At 45.9% G+C, this 20,032-nt stretch overlaps 1 protein-coding gene across 2 annotated transcripts in view; it reads left to right on the plus strand.

The window, feature by feature from the left end:
- The window catches only part of LOC146863556 (extracellular calcium-sensing receptor-like), a 67,492-nt gene that overhangs the window by 36,136 nt on the left and 11,324 nt on the right, over nt 1-20,032 (plus strand). The window contains exon 2 of one of the 2 annotated variants that reach the window (XM_085643021.1): nt 4,997-5,137. The exons of the other annotated variant lie outside the window; for it this stretch is intronic. Coding sequence (XP_085499147.1) covers nt 4,997-5,137 — 141 coding nt within the window. The remainder of the gene's footprint in view (nt 1-4,996; nt 5,138-20,032) is intronic. 2 annotated transcript variants of the gene reach the window in all.

Consider the following 20,032-nt stretch of genomic DNA (forward strand, 5'->3'; position numbering starts at 1 on the left):
ACAAAAGACCAATTGGGAAAAATGAAATTGTAAATTGATAAAAATTGATACTTGTATAGCGCACTACTCACCCGCAAGGGTCTCAAGGCGCTTGTACGAATACCGCTGTGGAACCCCTCCTGGCTTTCCCTGTGAGGTGTCCACTCCTGGGCACCCCCAAGGTGGAGGACAGGCATCCTTAGCGTTGTGGGGGCCGTTGTGGAGATTAAGCAAGCTATTGCCCAGAGTTGCAGAGTGGGACCCCATGATTAGAATAGGCACCGAGGCGAGAATTATCAGGTCCATGGAATTTTTGAGCCCAAGACCCACCGAGGCGGGAATTGAACCCTGGTCCCAGGCCAGACCTCTGCATCAGGGTCTGCCGCTCTAATCATTGAGCCACACTTCTCGTGATGATATTACCAGCTAAATTACTCTGCGAGGATCATGGAATGCAACTGTTGCAAACTCGATATTAATAAAAAGAGACCATCTGTAAAACAAGATGCTGCGAGCGGATGACCTAGCAAGATTGGCAGGATGGACGAGCAGAACTTGTTTCTGATAAATATTAAAATTGTATTATATTAAGTGCAACATTTTGCGCTGGGAAATGGAAGGGTCGATCCCAGTGAACCAATCAGGTTTAGCCTAAAGCATGCAATGTTTCCAATGCTTCCGACTATTTCATTATAAAAATGTTCGACTAGTGAGGGTTCGAGGAGATCTTCTTGAAGGGAACTCTTTGCCTCTCCTATTTGATTGATTCCTGACACCGCTCTGACGGAGAGGACGGTGACTCTGCTGGACGGGGCCTGCCAGAGACTCGGATGGACTGATCTGAATGCCCAATTTTCCTACGAACTTTCCTATCTTATGGGCATAGAGACGAACGACTTGGGTCTGACTTAGAGGACGACATTGAGCCAGAATAGGTAAATATACTGACAGGGATATTGAAATGTATTATGACGTATTTTCCATGCTTTCTCTTAGATAAAAAATGTCATTATTATTACTAGAACTGTGTCGGGTATTATTATTTGAGTGATGATTTATTTCTAGATTGTATAGAAAAGTTGTGTATCGCATTACCCTGCAACTCAGCAGATCCATGGCCTATTCATGGGAGGATTTATTAAGTGATGTCTAGATTCTGGTGAGGTAGGGAAGATCATTGCTTGTCAGGGTTTATGTGTATTTTCCTCCCATTTCCAGCGTACGGAGTGATTATCCCTTCTTGTGTGTGTGACTATAGATCTATACGGAGTGAATGTTGGTGTTATGGGCCCCACCAATGAAGGAGTGTATGAATGTTGGAAGATCTATGGTTTTGCTGCAGGGGTTATAGCACTTTGCGCTGGATCAGTTTTCCTGGTAGCAGAATGATGGTTTGCTATTGTCTTGGGTTTTGCGACGGTTGCTTGTAAATAGCTCATTGATTATTGATTGGTATTGATTCATGTACTAACACTCTATGTGGAGTTGCGTCGAGTTATATGTTGTTTGCACGACTTCTGGGATGTAGGAAGTCGGAAGTAACAGTTCTGTAGTAGAGCAGAGGTAAGCGCTGCTCTCGGGAAAAACGGAATTGTGGTTACCCGTAGGTACACGGGAAAAACGTGTGACAAGTGAAGTTGCACGGCGCATTGTCTGGGTTCGATTCAGTAGCATCGTCGTGTGTTGCCACTAGTAAAATTCTCGGTGTAAGAGGAGTATGAATGATAGCGAAGGGTTATCTGTGAAATTTTGGTCTTAAGTACCAGGAAACCAATTGGCATACCGATAACGCTTATTACTGAAAAGCTAGCAGGTATATTCTGAGCTTGTTAGAAGGACAAAGTAGAGGGAAGCGCTGCTTTGTTAACGAATGTTATATTCTGTAATAGGGCAGAGGCAAGCGCTGCTCTTGGGAAGGACAGAATCTGTGTGAATGTACTCCATTTTCCGTGTGCAAGTGTGTAAATGAAAAGGCATTCTGACTAATTGCAAAACTCTAGTATCGATCAAGATCTAGAGAAGAGGGTTAGTTGATGCTTGTCAGAAGGGTAGAGTAGAGGGATGTGCTACTTTATCGACGAATGTATTGATTCCGTAGTAGGACAGAGGTAAGCTCTGTTTTCGAGAAAAACAGAATTCTTGTGAAAAAGGTCTATTTACTGTCTCTGGGTTAGCGAAGCAGACAATGGAGATGTTTTAATGTTGTTACTAACAAAATTGTAGAAATTGGCACGAAAAATACATTTTCTGAGCGGATTTTGTAAAGGAGGGGTCAGTCAGCGAGAGCAGGAGCTAGAGCAGAGCTGCCGCAGCGGCTGCTGACGTCAGAACGACCGCGCTAGGATTGGACAGTAAGGCAGAGGAGTGAACGCTCCTGACTGGTGCGTTAGTGTAAAGCCGCGCTGGGAGTGGAGAAAGACAGTGAGACGTAAATGCTTCCTATTGGTGCGCTAGTGTGAGTCACGCTGGGACTGGAGGATTGTAACAGTGACGTAGACACTCCTGATTGGTGCGTTGGTGTGAGTCGCGCTGGGACTGGACAGAATCGCGGTACCATTGTAAAAGAACTAGGAGGTACGCGAAAAATATGAAAATGTATTACCAACCACCAGAAAAGAAGAAAACGTGGTTTGGGAAAGTTAAAAAGTGGTTTAAAAAGGACAAACAGGTTAAGACGAGGGAAGGACAGTTACTTCCGCCGCCGAAAACCCCTGCGTCTATGATGATTGCAAAGTATGGCTATCATACATGCATTTGGCTAGATAATTGGGTAAAATATACCAAGGACGACGGAGTCTTGGCATTTCCAGAACATGGTTCCTTTAATTTGGCAGTTTTGAGAAATTTACGAGACAAGATGAATGACTTAGAACCAAGACCTAGACCTACACAGTATGAGGCACTGGCGGAATGGGAGGATGAAATGCATGAGCGAGAAAAACAGAGAAGTGGTAGAAACTATCGGTATATGTTTGGTAGACCCTATGGACATGAGACACATGACGATCGAATGAAACGATGGCGAGATGCAAGTATGACAGATGGCATGTATCCTGTGAGAATGTCAGGAGAGAATGAAGGACGAAAATGTACAGAGAAAAAGCGAAATGTAGAATCAAGTGGGTACGAGGCAAATGAATCAGAGGATGATGTGCTAGATGAAGTATTTTATAAAAATCCACCCCCGTATCGACCTGAACCAGAGACATCGACTCCAAGTGCCCCAATGAGAGAAACACTAAGAACAATTAAGACAGAGATTGTGTCACCAGGAGTAGGGAAATGTAGCTCTACAAAAGAAGCGGAAAAACAAGTAGAAAATAAAGGAAATAGTGAGAATTCAGCATAATTAGCTAAAACTACCCTGGAATTAACTGATAAAATAAGGGAATTGACTAAAAATCTAGAAGCAGTAACTGTTCCCGTGACAATAGGTCCAGTAATGCCCATATTTGAGAGACAAAAAGACAGCGAACATTGCTTGACAGTACCGTATAGTAATCAAAATGTGACCATGAACCCAGAACGGATTCAAATGGACAATCCGTGGGGACCGACAGTAAATATGTTTGAACCAAATGTTCCAAATAACTCCTTTGTGAATCCGAATGGTATGACAAGAGGAACTGTATTAGAACCACAAAAGACACAAGAACAAGTAAATATAGACAGTTTGATAGGACCCTCGGTGGAAGAATTAAATGAATGGCTTAAGGGGTTACAGAAAACAGATCAGGAATCCCAGTCATTAGATGTGGCAAAATTGCGAATGATACTGGAAGAATTGATACTCTGAACTATTCCAGTAGAGAAATTGAAAAACTACCAGGATGAGGAAATATTGTTCCTCTGTAAAAGTGCAACCTGGAGAGCAAGAAACCTGCATGAAAAATTGGGGGAGATTGCAAATGAGAGGGGAATAGATTTTGACAAAGTAAAAGCTTTACAAAAACCTTACAGAGTTGATTTTACGGAAAAAGACATTGAAAATCTGAACACTACGGGACGAATAGGTCAAATTAAAGAGATTGTTGATATACTAAGAAAGTGGGGAGATGTGGACAAATGGAGGAGTAAGTGGTGCAAAAGACGGGATGATGCTTCAGAAAAAGCAACTCCAGCATTTCCTGTAAGGGAAAAGGAGAAGATAACGACAGAATATCCCATGAGAGAGATTCCAGGTGGAGGGTATGTGCATGTCCCGTGGACAAGACAGGATATTTTGTCTTTCACAAATTATTTCCCTCGACTACGCGAAAAGCCCGTCGAGTGGTACCGGCAAGTAGACAGATTCGTAAAATTGTCAAAAGTATTGAGGATAGATCTGAATAGTTTTTTCGATATAATTGTACCTGCTGATTTGTGGTCAGAGTGTAAGTTGATGATTAACTGGCCAACTAAACAGTATCCTAGAGATCCAAAGACAGGAGCTCCCGATCCAGAAGTAATGAAGAAGTATGAGCAAGTCATAGTCTTCCTGAAGAATAAGGTACCCCCCAAAGAAACCGACTGGGTAAAGATTGACAGAACCCATCAGGAAAGTAAGGAGTCAGTACATGCGTACTATGAAAGATTAATTCAGGCATTTAAACAGTTCAGTGGGGATGAGAATCTCAGTGAAAAAGATTTAAGCCATTTTGTGTACAGGTTTGTATATGGTTTACGCCCAGAAATAGGTGACATGATTAAACAGCACACAGTGGACTGGCAGAACAAGAAAATAGATGAGGTTTTGAGACATGCTAAGTACTTCAGTGATGAGATTGAGGCAAATCAGCGAAAATTGAAAGAAAAGGCAATGTGGGCACAAGTAAAGGTAGCCGAACGACAGGAAGCTCAGTTAGTAGAGCAAGCAAATAACCCAGGTATGAAACCCAGATTCGGGAAAGGGAAAGGTAATTTAGAAGAAGCCAAAAAGAAGTTCCCGTGCCATAATTGCGGCGAGCTAGGACATTGGAAATCTGAGTGTAAAAATCCTCCGAATGCTAATCATGAAAATCAATCATTAAATCCACAGGTGCAGAAAGAGGTTGGTGGTCAACTGCAGCAGCAGCAGCAGGTGAATGCCCCACGGAATCAGGTGCCAAAGCCGCCTTTTCCGCAGAGCAGAAACACACAGAAATACAATACTGAATCGGGATTCTACAATGAAGAACAGGTAAATAAACCTTCACGCGCTCGCGCAGCGTCACAGTATTGGCTGCAGCAGGATGGAAGTGACTCAGAGGTAGGATATTGACGGTGCCAAAGGGAGGAAGAGGAGTGCATACTTGGCGCCACTCTAGAAGTAGACCAGACAGGACCTTTTGTAGATGGGAAGGTCAATGATGAAAACATTACCTTTTTAGTGGACACTGGTGCTACTCGATCAACTGTTAGAACAGCTGATGTGAAAAACCTTCCTCTTTCGGATGAAACAATCCAAGTAGTTGGGGTATCTAACCAACAATTGAAGACATACTTTACTGAACCAGTGAAGGTTAGTATAGGGACATTTTCAGAAATGCATAGATTTGTGGTATGTGATACAAGTCCCGTTAATTTGCTAGGAAGGGATTTGTTGTGCAAGATGAATTGCACCATATTTTGTACGCCTGATGGAATTGCCTTTGAGACCCCAGATGAAGATGTTTTGTATAAAATGACCATAGCCAACAGAGAGTGTGAAAATGTTGGGACATATGCAGTGTTTAATCCAGACGAACTACCCCCAGAGTTGAAAAAGTCAGTAAAAGCAGAGGTATGGGATTTCACAGGAGAAGATGTAGGTCTAATGAGAAATGTAGACCCAGTAAAAATTACTATAAAGGAAGGAGTAAGTTACCCAAACATTCCCCAGTACAGATTGACACCTGACATAATGAAGGAATCACTCCAATAATTGAGAAAATGATCAAACAGGGAATTTTGAGAGAGATATTGAGCAGTCCATGTAATTCACCCATAATGGGCCTGAAGAAACCTAATGGGAAGTTCAGGATAGTACAAGACCTGAGAAAGGTAAACAAAATTGTTGTGCCTTGCTGTCCCATCGTACCAAATCCATCAGTGATCTTGTATCAGATTCCCCATGATGCAGAATGGTACACAGTGATTGATTTGTGCCATGCGTTCTTTTCAATCCCGTTGCATCATGACAGCCAGCAGATTTTTGCATTTCGGTTTGGAGACCGTATTTTGGCATGGTGCCGAATTCCACAGGGGTATACAGAAAGCCCCTCGGTATTTAATCAGCTATTGAAAAAGTCATTAGAGAGTTTACGAATGCCTGAAAGCTCGGTGTTAGTGCAATATATTGATGACCTCCTTGTGGCATCAAAAACACGTGAAGCTTGTGAAGTGGATACCATAGCATTGTTGAATCACTTGGCAGATGGAGGATTGAAAGTATCCCCAACCAAGTTACAATGCTGCAAGAAAGAAGTGCAGTATTTGGGACACAATATTGAGAATGACTGAGGAAAATAACAATAGACAGAATCAGGATCATAAGAGGAATGAGAGCTCCCATGACACAAAGAGAAGTGAGAATGTTTCTAGGGATGGTAGGCTACTGCCGCCAGTGGATCAGCAATTTTTCTCTGATAGCAAAACCTTTGGTAAGGTTAACAAGAAGTGATGTAAAAGACCCCATTGAATTGGACAAAGAAGAAGTGGCGGCATTTAAGAAACTGAAGCCCCAGCCCTAGGAATGCCTGATTACGAGAAAGAGTTTGAATTGTATTGCAGTGAGAGAAATGGGTGTGCATTGTCTGTGTTGATCCAAAAACATGGGAGTCTGAGGAGACCGATTGCATACTATTCGTCAATGCTTGATTCAGTGGCTGCAGGTCTGCCTGGTTGTCTGAAAGCAGTGGCTGCTACATGTCGAAGCTTGGAGCAGAGTGAAGGGATTGTGATGGGATATCCTTTGAAAGTGTATGTACCTCATGATGTGGCGATTCTTTTAACAAGAAGTCGTACTCAGTACATGACACACAGTCGGCTGACTAAGTATGAAAAGGTTATCTTAGGAGCATCAAATGTGAGTTTGGCACGATGTGTGAATGTGAATCCTGCAACACTTTTGCCTGATGGTGTGGATGTGGAAGTCAGAAATGAAGCAGATCATGATTGTTTGGATGTTCTCGACTACAGCACAAAACCCCGTCCAGACATAAAAGACATTCCTTTGCCTGAAAGTGACTATGTGATGTTTGTGGATGGGTCATGCTTGAGAAGGGGTGTTGAGTGCGGCCTATGCAGTATGCACAGTTTCAGAAGTGTTGGAAGCATCTTATCTAAATGGGTGAAATCTGCTCAGGTGAAAGAATTAATGGCCCTGACTAGAGCATGTAAGATTGGGAAAAACGAGAGAGTGACTGTGATAACTGATTGCCAGTATGGCTTCGGAGTTGTCCACGATTTCGGCCAACTTTGGCTGCAAAGAGGTTTCCTGACCTCCGGTGGAACTCCAATTAAAAATGCTGAAGCGGTTGGAAGATTGATTGATGCGATACAGCTGCCTAAACAATTAGCTGTGGTAAAATGTGCAGCACATGGTCAAGGTGGTGACTACGTCACAACTGGCAATAAATTCGCCAATGACATGGCACAGTATTGTGCAAGAAATCAGAATTCTGTCAACAGGGGAAAAGAGAAGGAGATGGCTTCTTGTTCCTTGATGTTTATTAACGCTATAGGAACATGGGAAGAAGTGAGGCAATTGCAGGAAGAGGCAGGTGAGGAGGAAACTAGGCAGTGGATAAAGGCAGGATGTACACCAAGAAAAACAGACCAGGTATGGGTCTATCGAGATGGAAGACCAGTTATGCCAGATAGCATGTTGTCTACCATGGCACGTATGTATCATGGACAGGGATATTGAAATGTATTATGACGTTTTTTCCATGCTTTCTCTTAGATAAAATATTTCATTATTATTACTAGAACTGTGTCGGGTATTATTATTTGAGTGATGATTTATTTCTAGATTGTATAGAAAAGTTGTGTATCGCATTACCCTGCAACTCAGCAGATCCATGGCCTATTCATGGGAGGATTTATTAAGTGATGTCTAGATTCTGGTGAGGTAGGGAAGATCATTGCTCGTCAGGGTTTATGTGGATTTTCCTCCCATTTCCAGCGTACGGAGTGATTATCCCTTCTTGTGTGTGTGACTATAGATCTATACGGAGTGAATGTTGGTGTTATGGGCCCCACCAATGAATGAGTGTATGAATGTTGGAAGATCTATGGTTTTGCTGTAGGGGTTATAGCACTTCGTGCTGGACCATCATCGCCCAGATCCTCAACTTTAAAGACCGGGATGCGATCCTGCATGAGGCACGGTCCTTGGGACCCCTAAAATTCAAAAACAACATCATTATGGTGTTTCCCGACTACACCAAGGAGGTCCAAGACCAATGACGTTCCTACATAGAAGTAAAGAAGAAAATGCAAACTCTTGGCCTTCAATACCGACTCCTGTTTCCGGCTCGCCTCTGCGTCATCTTCCAGGGAAAAACACAATTCTTTGAATTGCCACAGGCTGCCTGGACTTGGCTGATGGAGGAGCGCCCCCTTGGGTGCCGGCGGAGCTCTTCACCTCGATCCCCCAGACAGCAGCGCCAGAGGTGTACTCAGTCCCGCAAGGGACGTCAGTCCCATAGAAAGGCATCTAGATCCCTGAGCCTGACCTCCCGCAGGCCCGGGGCTCTCCCAGCCTCCCGGGCTCCCCATCTCGCCAATCTTTCGACTGGCAGCATTTCTGAAGAACGCCTCCAACTGGATCTCCTGTGCTTGGCAGCCGCAGATTCGAACCTTTCCCATAGCCCAACAATCTGACACCCTCTGAAGGGCAGCGATAGAGATAAGGGTGTCCATGCTGCTTTTCAGTTTAATGTACAGATTTCATGATGACACACGGTTGCATTCTCGAGGCCAATGTTGGACGGGGGACATACCTGCGCCATGGAGAATGCACGCCCCTGAACACCACTTGCTCCCCGCGGCGATCCGATTCTACAAGCCGTGCTGAACTGCGGTCTGTCCTGCCGGGCACCTCCGCTTTGCCCTGTTGACTCTGGGTCCCTCTATGCCACAATCAACAAAATCCTGCTCTGAAAACTCCAGACCATCCAGAACACCGCTGCCAGACTCATCCTCGGCATCCCACGAAAAGGCCACATCACCCAGCACCTACGAAACATCCACTGGCTCCCTGTCGAGAAGAGAGTGACCTTCAAGCTACTCACTCACGCCTACAAATACCTCCATAACACAGGCTCTCAGTACCTCAACAAAAGAATCTCCTTCTACGCACTCAAGAGAAACCACCGCTACGCAGACCTCGCCCTTGCTGAAACCCCTTGAATTCGCAGAGCCAGAACGAGTGGGAGAGCCTACTCCTACATCACGGCAAAGACCTGGAACAAACTCCCGCTCAGAATCAGACATTCCCACATTCTGCTTGCCTTCAGGAAGAGCCTCAAGACCTGGATATTTGGGTAAGACGTAGCTGCACGTTTCTCCGCCCGTGCACGTGTGAATAGCATGCATCACAAATCCCTGATTGATTGGTTGATTGAATATGTGAGCTGCAGAATAAAGCACAAATGTAAAGAGGAAGTAAAAAAGCTAAATTAAGCTATTTCTCCCTGTTACTGCTCTCTCAAGGAGGTGCACGATTTTCACATTAAATCAGGTTTACTACCTTCAGTAAATCTTGAATGCATTACAGTACAAGGGTGGGTGTATGTCAATGCTCATGGTCCACCCGACGCAGTGTAACCATCGTGATTGACTTTTTGTTTTCTTACAGAACCACGCAAGGAGACACAAATTGGTCCTTGAGTGGCTTTCTAAATCTCAAATATCATTTTGAATTGTGGCTGCTCCAAAAAGTGGCCTCAACGTTAAGTTCTAGAGAAAGCGCTGCATTTTTTAAAACTTTTCAGTTTTGGTAATTTTCAGCTGCATCCCACTAGAAAAAGCTAGATTCATGCAACATGTATTTCTTATTGCTTTATTTTGCAGTTTATTTGCCTACCTAGTTCCAGTCAGATGATATGGAATATGTAAAGGTAGGCCTCCTCCTATTGCACCAGGAATTGCAGACTGACTCTGGGCCTAATTCACAAATGGCCTCGCAGTCGAGGCTGGAGTCTCTCCCGCACTCGTTATATGGTTATGGGGCCTCCGTAGAGCAGTTTCCATTACGGAGGTCCCGCCACGAGTGCGGGACCCCTCGTGGCGGGACCCCTCTGCGAAAGCGGGGGCCATTTGTAAACTAGGCACAGTCTTCAATCTACTTAGTCCCCGCGCCTCTGCACATGTGTGTATAATGCTGCCCCATTGGTAAGTTACGGTAACGCATTTTAAAGGACTAGGAGGACGGAGTATTCCCCCCTAGGAATAGATTCAAAGCATGCTTTACATGCAGTCGCGGGCAGCATGACGGGTGAGTGGGGGGATCGTGTGGGGGTGTTGTGTGTGGTGGGGGTAGGGGGGAAGCAGTAGGGGTTTAAGAAAATAAAACAAAATTTACCTTCCCCCGTGTCCCCTGTTTTCCTGCTACCGCAGCTCTCCTCACTCAGACAGGAAGCTGCAACCCACAGGCAGCCTCCCTCCCCTCCACCAATCACAACGCTGCAATGGCAGCGTTGTGATTGGTGGGGAGTAGGCACACAGCGCCCCAGCCGGGAGCCTAATCGGAGGCCCTTTTCTCTAGTAGGCACCACTCTTTACTAAGTCGCTGCTGAAGGCATTCGTTGAGAATTGTAGGAAACTATTAGTACTGTGACAGAATTGGGAACTGTTGTGTTTTTAAAATTTGAATTGCACTATTGTTGTGGGGTACCAAAATTTTAATATTGCCTGGCTTTTATTTTATCTACTTTCCTACCTGACTCGGGGCAGAAGGCTCCTCTGTATAGACGGCTCTCCGTTCCACCGCAATCGGTTCCCCGATTGATTGATGTGGAGAGAGTCCGTCTTCCAGCTCGTCCACCACGCAGACGGGTGTGTAGCTGTTAGCGCTCTAGTGAATCAGCACAGCCGGGCATAAAAGTCACTCATTCCCAGCCGCGCAGCGGGCGCGCCGCGGGCACACCAATGGCGCGCACAAGGCAAGCCCGTCTGCGCCCGTCCGCGACCGGACACTGCCAGCTGCCAGGAAACGCCGCCCTTCCCTCAGCAGACCCTGCAGATCCTTCCCAGGCCTAGGCTGATTTATTCCGCCGACAGGTTAGTGGAACTTAGGCATTTGGGCTGGCTCGTGTGTTGGCGGCCTAACCACATGCCCTTCACGGACTGCCGTGTTGACGAGGAGCTGTAAAGGATGTGGCAGGACCTGTAATGACAATTTACATACTTATACCCCCTTTAAGATTCCTAAGACCTTATCTACTAATCCCACACGGGGGGTCATTAGGAGCTCAGAAGAAAGGCCGGGAGTGCCCCCCAAGGGGCTTTACCTAAACGTTAGATCCATTCCCAAACATGAGGCCGAAATATGGGATCTACTGGATGAAGTTAGACCTGACATTGCCTTTTTTACTGAGACGTGCCTTAACCATGAGGCCACCCCCGCACTGGCCATAGCATTCCCATCAGATTACACTGTCGTCCGGTTGGACAGACAGGGCAAACGGGGTGGAGGGCTGGCCATTGCATCGCACCCCCATACCATGTTAAGCTCCTAGACACCTTCTCCTCCCCATACTTGGAGTTGCTGATATTTAGGGTTATCCGGGCCCCGGCTTCTAAATGGACAGGGGCATTAGTGTACCATCCCCCTGGAAGCAATAAGAAGGAATTTTGTTCCGTCTTATTGGAACGGCTTGCCCCACACACATTTCAGGCTGCTGGGTTTCTGCTTGTGGGGGATTTTAACCACCACTTGGAGGCACCAGTCAGTACTGACTCTGCATGCCTGATAGCGGCTATGGAGACTCTGGATCTTTTTTCTAGAATCACAGGGTCCACCAATGTGGCGGGTCATACGCTAGACACCATCTTCACCAACATTCAGGAGGTGGTGGTAGAACCTCCGCGGAGCATGGGCTGGACCGACCATTCTGCTCTTAGCTTCTCTTGGGCCCCCACAAAATCTTCTAGCCCCCTTCGCCATCATAGAGAGTTCCGTAGAACTTGGAAAAAGGTAACTTTGGACTCCTTCAGCAGGGCCTTTATCTCTCCTATCTTTAATGAGGCGGACGATGGCGACTCGGCCTTGGACCGCTTTGAAGCTGCTATAACCAAAGCCTTAGATTTCATAGCCCCTCCTAAGATGGTAAACATCCAGACCAGGGCCATTCCCGCTCCCTGATACTCAGACGACCTCAGAAAGGAGAAAGCTATTTGTAGGTCCAAGGAGAGAAGATGGAGACAAACCAAGCTGAAACAGGATGAATTGCTCTACCGAGGCGCTCACAGGGCATATTTGAACAGCTGTAACTCCACCAGAAGAATGCATCTGGGTGCCCGCATTATGAATGCTAAAAATTCTTACCAGGAGCTCTTTACTATAGTAAAGGAGTTTCCAAATCCTAGAGCTAACAACCCTCTGCCCCCGCCCACCCAGGAACTCTGTGACGACTTAGGTAGTCACTTCATAAATAAAATTGATAAGATCTATAGTTCTTTTGACCCCGAAGAGGGTTTATATGACAATTTTTCGCTCTTAGAGTCCCCGAGCAAGCCTTCCTTAGAATTAATCCCCAATATAACGAGGGAAGAAATGTGCTCTCTAATAGCCAGAGTCAAATCTGGCTCGCCATCTGACCTAATGCTCCCGCCGTTATGTCAGTATTGTCCACAGCTCTTGCCGAGTCTCTTACATATGTTTTTAATATCTCGCTAAGATCCTCTACTGTTCCGCGTAAGTGGAAGGAGGCGCGTATAAAACCCCTTTTGAAGAAGGCGCTGGCTGACCCTAGTAACCTTCAGAATTTTCGACCCATCTCTCTCCTGCCTTGCTGTGCGAAAATCTTGGAGACTTGGGTAAACCGGCACCTCTACCAATATCTAGAGCAGAATAATATACTGGATGCTTCCCAGTCGGGTTTTCGTGTCTCGCACAGCACTGAGGCTGCATTGTTGGAGGTAACAGACACCATACGGATGTCCCTGGATAGGGACGTCCCGGTGATACTGGTTTTATTGGATTTGTCTGCCGCCTTCGACACCATCTCCCACCAAATACTTTTAGCCCGGTTGCGAGAGATTGGTGTCGGAGGCAGGGCCTTTAAATGGCTCCTGAACTTCTTGGTGGAAAGATCTCAAAGTGTCCAGCTTGGACCTTTTAGCTCTCAGACCACTATTATTGACAATAGTCTTGAGCCCTACCTTGTTTAATCTATACGTGGCCCCCCTGGCCACCATCATACGCGAGTCCGGGTTCGAATGCATATCATATGCAGATGACACCCAGATAATAGTCCCCATCGAAGAAAGCCCTGCGGCAACCAGGTCCAAATTTCGTAAATGCATGATCACCATAGCAGAGTGGATGAGGAAAAATGTTCTTCAACTTAATTCCTCAAAGACTGAGATTATTCTATATGGGAAGGCAAAGGAGTTATGGACCCCGGAATGGTGGCCATCCGAATTGGGAGATGCCCCCTCCCCCACAGCATGGGCGAAGAATTTGGGCATAAAAATTGATAATAATCTTGCTATGGATGAGCAGGTACAATCTGTGGCTGGGGCCTGCTTTGGAACCATGCAAATGCTTAGTAAGATCTTACCCTGGATCCCGCTCACGGCCAGACAGACCCTTGTCCAGTCACTCTTGATTAGTCGACTGGACTATGGGAACTCATTGCTGGTCGGGCTGAGAGAAGATCTGGCCACCAAATTACAGGTGGTCCAGAACACGGCGGCTTGCCTCATCCTCAATAAACCGGCCCAGACCCCTTCATCACCTCTTCTGCACCAACTTCACTGGCTTTCTATGAAAAAGAGATCCATTTTTAAACTACTATGCCTGGTCCATAAGTCTCTTCATGGGCTGGGTCCCTCCTACTTGGCCAAGAAGCTCAAGTGGTACCACCCCACTCGATTGCTGAGATTAAGCAACAAAATCTGCTTTGTGTCTCGAGAATTAGGAAGGTCAGGATGGGAGCTCCCTGCCAGATGAGCTTCGTGCCTGTATGAATCACTGTAGCTTTAGGAAGCTTCTTAAAACCTGGTTATTTTAAGCTGCCCGTCTTTTTAATAATGAGTGCTCCTCTCCCATGCGCCGAGAGATCCCCCTGGGGATGATTCGCTTGCACAATACAAGTGAGTAAATAAAATAAATAAATGTAGGCTGCATGCAGCAGCCTACATAGAGAAAGGGGAGAGTGTGCATGACTGTTTTGGCTGGCCCCAGGCCGACCAAAGCAGTCAGGGCCCAAAGCATTGGGCTAGCCACTCCCCCCTGCCCTCGAGCAGGACTGCCCACCCGCCGGCCCACAACCAGGCACTCCAGGCACTTCTGCTCTCTCGCAGTGCGAGGAGCAGAAACATGAAATTGAAGTTTTACCATATTATGTTTCTGCTTCTCGCACTGCGAGAAAGCAGTGGGGCAACGCCCCCATGGAGGAGCCGCCACTGATGGTGTTGCCGACACTCAGCCCATATGCTAGTAAATAAAGTGACGCAGGTCACATCATGGAACTTGCCCCAGACTCGGGCACCCAGCCCCTGTGTTTAGCGGTGTCACCTACCTGGTGATGCATGTGATGGATGGGTGTCAATAAAGCTGCTAAGGAACGGTAGTTAAGTTCTGTGTTCAGCAGAACACTACAATGGCAAACATACTAATACGTGATATATTGTGTCCAGGGATAACCCATTCATTGCTTATTCTTCTAACCCTTGTATCACCCATGTGAAAGTGATGCCCTTGGAAATCACTAACTGGCACAGTGTGAGAGGTTTATTACAAGATCAGATGCAAGAAAGCATGTCAGATATATTTTACATGCACTTGAGTAGTGTGAAATGACTGGTTAGTTCTCTTTGAAGTCTAAAAATACTTGAGAATTTGTGAAATATAGGACAAAATTAACATAGTAAGAGAAGTAGAAATCATGAAATATGGTCTTTGCAGTGTCTTCCCAGCCCAGTTACTCGCCAATGACTATGCCACACAGGGAGACTTTATTCATGTACATGCAACTGCAACTCACCACACTGAAGCAGCAATTGATGCATTATGATCTGACACTTACTTCACGTTTCTAGGGAGACAATCAGGACCCAAAAGGGTTCCGTCACTATTAACTCACAAGATACTACGGTCTGTTTAAGTACATTTTGCCAGAATGTAATCATTATAAAACTGCTCATTTAAGAAAAATCCAATATAAAATGAAACTGTTTGACCCTCCGAGGAAGATCTGAGATTTGTTTTGACCTTCTTGTGTCATTTCCCCTTGTTTCTCTCTCTATTTTATCACGGGGGCCCTCAGTTTGCCGTTATGCTTTTTGACCAGGATCCTAGCCTCTCATCTATTTATTAAATTCTTTATTACTTTCCTGGCATTGAAAAATGTGTGGCTTACTAAGTTATGACAATCCTTTTTTTACATGTGTTTATTTGGTTTTTTAACTTACACAGAAACATAACATACATCAATGCAATGTATACACATCACGGACAATAAGCATACCTACTGCTAGAGGTAATTCTGCAATGTAGTATCTACAGCGGATCGCAATAGCATTTTAACAGGCATTGGTTAATTAAGCACAGACCTTCACTATGATACGGGCACAACGTTATGAAATGATTCCACACTTCCAGTGTTCATAAGGAGACATAGGCAGACAAATGAAATACACTTATCGTACGTTCCTCCCCACCCGCAGGGCCCCCAGCTGAATGTCCAGTTAGCACACCCAAACCCAAAGCACACAGGTTCAGATCGAGTGTTCCCTCAGATAATCCATCAGGGGCTCCCAGATGTCTTTTGGGCGAGACAAGGCTGGCAGGAGTTCCGCATAGTTAATTAACTGATCCTTACAATAAATAAGATCTGCAAGCCATTCCTTAAATTTGGGGGCCGCCCTCTGCCCCATCTGCACGCCACCCTCCGTTTGGCCCGCAAAAGACCCATTGCTACAAATTTTCTGTATTATGTTTGTATTACAGCTGTGTAGCAAAGAAGTGACAGTAGGGGGGACACGGCAAGAGGGGTGTCTATCATTTGGGACAGAGCAGCAATCACCTCAAGCCAATACCCATGAACTTCGCAACACTGCCATGCAAGATGTGAGAAGCCGGCCCCCGCTTGAAGACATCTCTCAAATAGGTCGTCACTTCTCAATTTGTATTTGTAGAGCCACGTGGGTGTATAGAAAGTTTGATGCAAGTATTTTAAGTGTGTGATTCATAAGCGACTGCTAGCTTACTTCTGTGTGCAGCAATATGTCTATCAAGGGCAGCTACAGGTCTTGATCCCACGCCTCCCTAACCCTGTGTTTCGGCTGTGTCTTCTCGAGCAGTGCCGCCTGGTATATGCTGGCAACCGCGTGCTCTGGCTCAGCCATTTTGAATAGGGTGTGTAGTGTTTATAGAGTTTGGGGTTCCTGAGAGAATCCCATGTCATTGGCCCTAAATTTGTGTTTCAGTCTTATATAAAGAAATATCTCCAATGGAGTGACATTATCCCCAGTCAATAAATCTTGCCTTACCACGAACGCACCCCCCCGTAAAGGTTGCCCCAGCAGTTTATGTCTCTCCTACGGAGCATCTCGTGGCATACAGCCTCATGTGTGACTGGCTCACATGAGAGGTACAGGAGAGGCACTAGTGGGGAGTACAGTGTCGGTTTGGCCACTATTTTAGATAGGCGCTACCAGGCTTGGTTAGTGAAGGTTACTGTGTGAAAGGCTACTCCAGGGATGCACGCTCCCAGAAAGGAGGTAATGGGCGTCAGAGCCATATATCCCTGCTCGATGGCCAGGTGTGGCATAAAGGGTGTTAGACGGAGCCAATATATTGTGTAGTGGGCTTGAGCAGCCAGAAAATATAGCTCTATATCTGGGGCATTAAAATCCCCACTGAGGCATGGTTGCGTCATGGTCCGCGATCCCACTCGGGGTTGTTTCTCACCCCATGCTAGTTCTGATGAGTAATGATCGGAGGGTGTCGAAGAAGGGGCGTCCCGGGTTATAGGGTATATTAATGAATAGATGCAATAATTTAGGTAATAAGACCATTTTGATCAAGATCACTGTGACAGCCAATGAGAATGGCATCGTGATCCATCGAGACACCCAGTTAGTGATGGTTTCAATAGCAGTGCCATAGTTTGAGCAAAGCATTTATTCTTTATTTCTTGTTATTATCACGCCTAGATATTTTATTTCCATTTCGCACAATTTCAATGGGAACTGAACAGTGCTGGGCGTGAGCGGGAAAATCTGCGATTTACTCCAGTTGATCCCTATCCTGGAGAGGGAACCAAATCTGATGAACTGTCTTAGGATCGGTTTGAGGCTAATCTGTGGGTCCCGTAAATAAAGGGTGACATCGTCGGCTTATAATGATATTAGTATCTGACATGATGGGTATGGTATAGCATGCTCTCTATGATGTTGCCATATCTTGACCACAAGGGGTTCGATGGCGAGAGCAAAAAGCAACGGGCACAGAGGGTAGCCCTGGCGTGTGCCTTGCATAATAGGGGTAGGATTGGACTATAGACCGTTATTCTGTTTAATGGCCTCAGGCCGGCCATACAGCAGCTTTATCCATGCCAGGACTGGCTGGGGAAGACCCATTCTACCCAATATTATGAACATGTAATCCCATTCCAGGGAATCAAAGGCTTTATTGGCATCTAAGCAGATATCTGCTGCGCTGATCTCCGGGTCAATGTCGTGCTGTAATGTGAATGTTGTGCGCAGATTATGGGAGGTGGCCCTGCCAGGTATGAAAGCTGCCTGGTCTGGGAGGACAAGGTCCCCATCAGCAATGTCAACCTATTTGCAAAGACTTTAGCTAGGATCTTGGTGTCACAGTTGATGAGTGACAGGAGTCTGTAGGCCTTTCTGCCTGGTTTGAGCAGGGATGTAATCATAGCTTGCCGCAATGTCATGGGAAGAGTCCCAATCTCTCTGGCCTCCTTGAAGACCTTATGGAAGGGGGCTAGCTTGTCTACGTAACATTTATAAAAGTCCACTGGGAGCCCATCGGGTCCTGGGGCCTTGCCGGAATGCAGGCCCATTATTGCGGCCCGGATTTCGTCCTCGGCAAACAGAAACTCTCTGCGAGAGTCATTGGTCCACCCAAGAGCAGTGCCCTATAAGTAGGACGCTATGTCAGGAGGGACTTTTCTATGCGTGCGATTTGCATAATAGGCAGTCAAAATATTAAGGATCTCCTGCGATTCTATATGCCTAGTGCCTTCCTCGTCTATTATTTCCAGAACTGATTAGCGAATCTGGGGGGTCTGGTTGCCTCGGACAGATTCTGCCGGGACGCTTGCCTTCGCCGTATGATCTGGCCCATGATATTTAGACTGGAATTTAGATTCACGTTCCGCCTCATTGGAATATTCAATTCGTAGTTCTTTAAGCTGAACCCTTCTCTGTGGGCTAGGGGAAGAATCTAGAAGCTCCTCTGTTTTTTTGATGTCGCTTTCTAGTCTATTTAGTGTTCCCTTGAGGGAACGAAGGATCCCTCCATTTTTTGCTATACATAGCCCCCGAATGGTGACTTTGAAGCTTTCCCATACACATGCAAGTGTTGAGATACTGTTTTTATTGCGAGGGAAGAATTAAAGAATTTCCTGACGTATTTCTTCACAGAAGGCTCTATCTAGCAAGGTTGTGGGCTGGAGTCGCCAGGAACAATATGGGGACTCATTGTCCGGAGGATATGGTCTCATGAGCATGGGGGAATGGTCTAGGGAGGTTTGCGCCAAGTGCATCACAGCCTACTCTCCTTCACTGATTTTGTGCGTTTTGGGTGTCTCTGAACTTTAACCTGTATTGTTCAGTGGTTAGGCCAAACCCATCTATCAGTGCACTTTTCAAGACTTTGTAATCATCAGCATACTCTTCTCTTACAGTGAGGAGCTTATCTCTACCTTTGTCTGCAAAGGAGAGCCACATGATTGCTGCCCACTGCTCCTGGGGGACCCTCTGAACTTTGCAGGCCCTTTCCAGTGCAGTAATCCATATGTGGATGTCATCCCCACTCTGGTAGGGAGGGACAATCTTGCTTAGGTTCCTATGGTCATGAGATCTTTCTCTACCACTAGGGAAGTTGCTACCACCATGGGGCCCCAGCTTCTTTCTAGTTCTCTGAGGCTCTGGGGACTCCATTTCTAAGGCTATCTGCTCTCTTCTGATTCTAAGCTCAGGTTCCTCATACATGAGCAGCCTTTTTTTCCTCTCATGGGAGGATTCCCTCATGTGAGAAGAAACAGAGGTCCCTATAGATGTGTCAGAATGGATAGACTCCTGAGAAGTAGATCTTGACCTTCTAGGCACACCTCCAACTCTCCTAGGTGGAGTAAAGAGAGGGCCATCATTGCTCTCTTTCTCATATCCAGGAGGAGTTGTCTCTACCAGGTTAAGATCATTATCATCTTCATGGCCAGCTTCAGAAGACAGTTCCTGGGTATTTTCACCCCTGGGCCTTTCCTCATCTACTGTTCCACCCAGAGGTCTTTCCGAGATCATTCAACAGCAGTACCTCTAAGAGTCGTTGGGTGTTTGCATTATTTCCTGTCTTCAATCTCCTAGTAGTACACAATGCCCTCAATTCCAAGAAAGGGAGTTTGTCAGAATCCTACTGACATCTGGCAGGGACCCACTGGTTCCTGGCCTTGAAGAAATCACTAGTGTGGTGTGGTGTATGCACCTACCTAATCTAGTGTGGTCTACTAAACTCTCTTGAGTTGTAGAAAGGGTGTGCTAAGCCCTTGACACACAACTCTAAGTTCAGTAGAACTTACTGTAGTTTAAGCTTAAATTATATGTACCTCAGGTACCTTTAGTGGTTTTCAGTTAGTCACTCACTTGAGATTATCTGGTAAAACAATGGCAAGCTTGAATACCAACCGCTGCA

This window comes from Triturus cristatus, chromosome 2_2 (genome assembly GCF_964204655.1).
Source record: "Triturus cristatus chromosome 2_2, aTriCri1.1, whole genome shotgun sequence".
Lineage (NCBI taxonomy): Eukaryota > Metazoa > Chordata > Amphibia > Caudata > Salamandridae > Triturus > Triturus cristatus.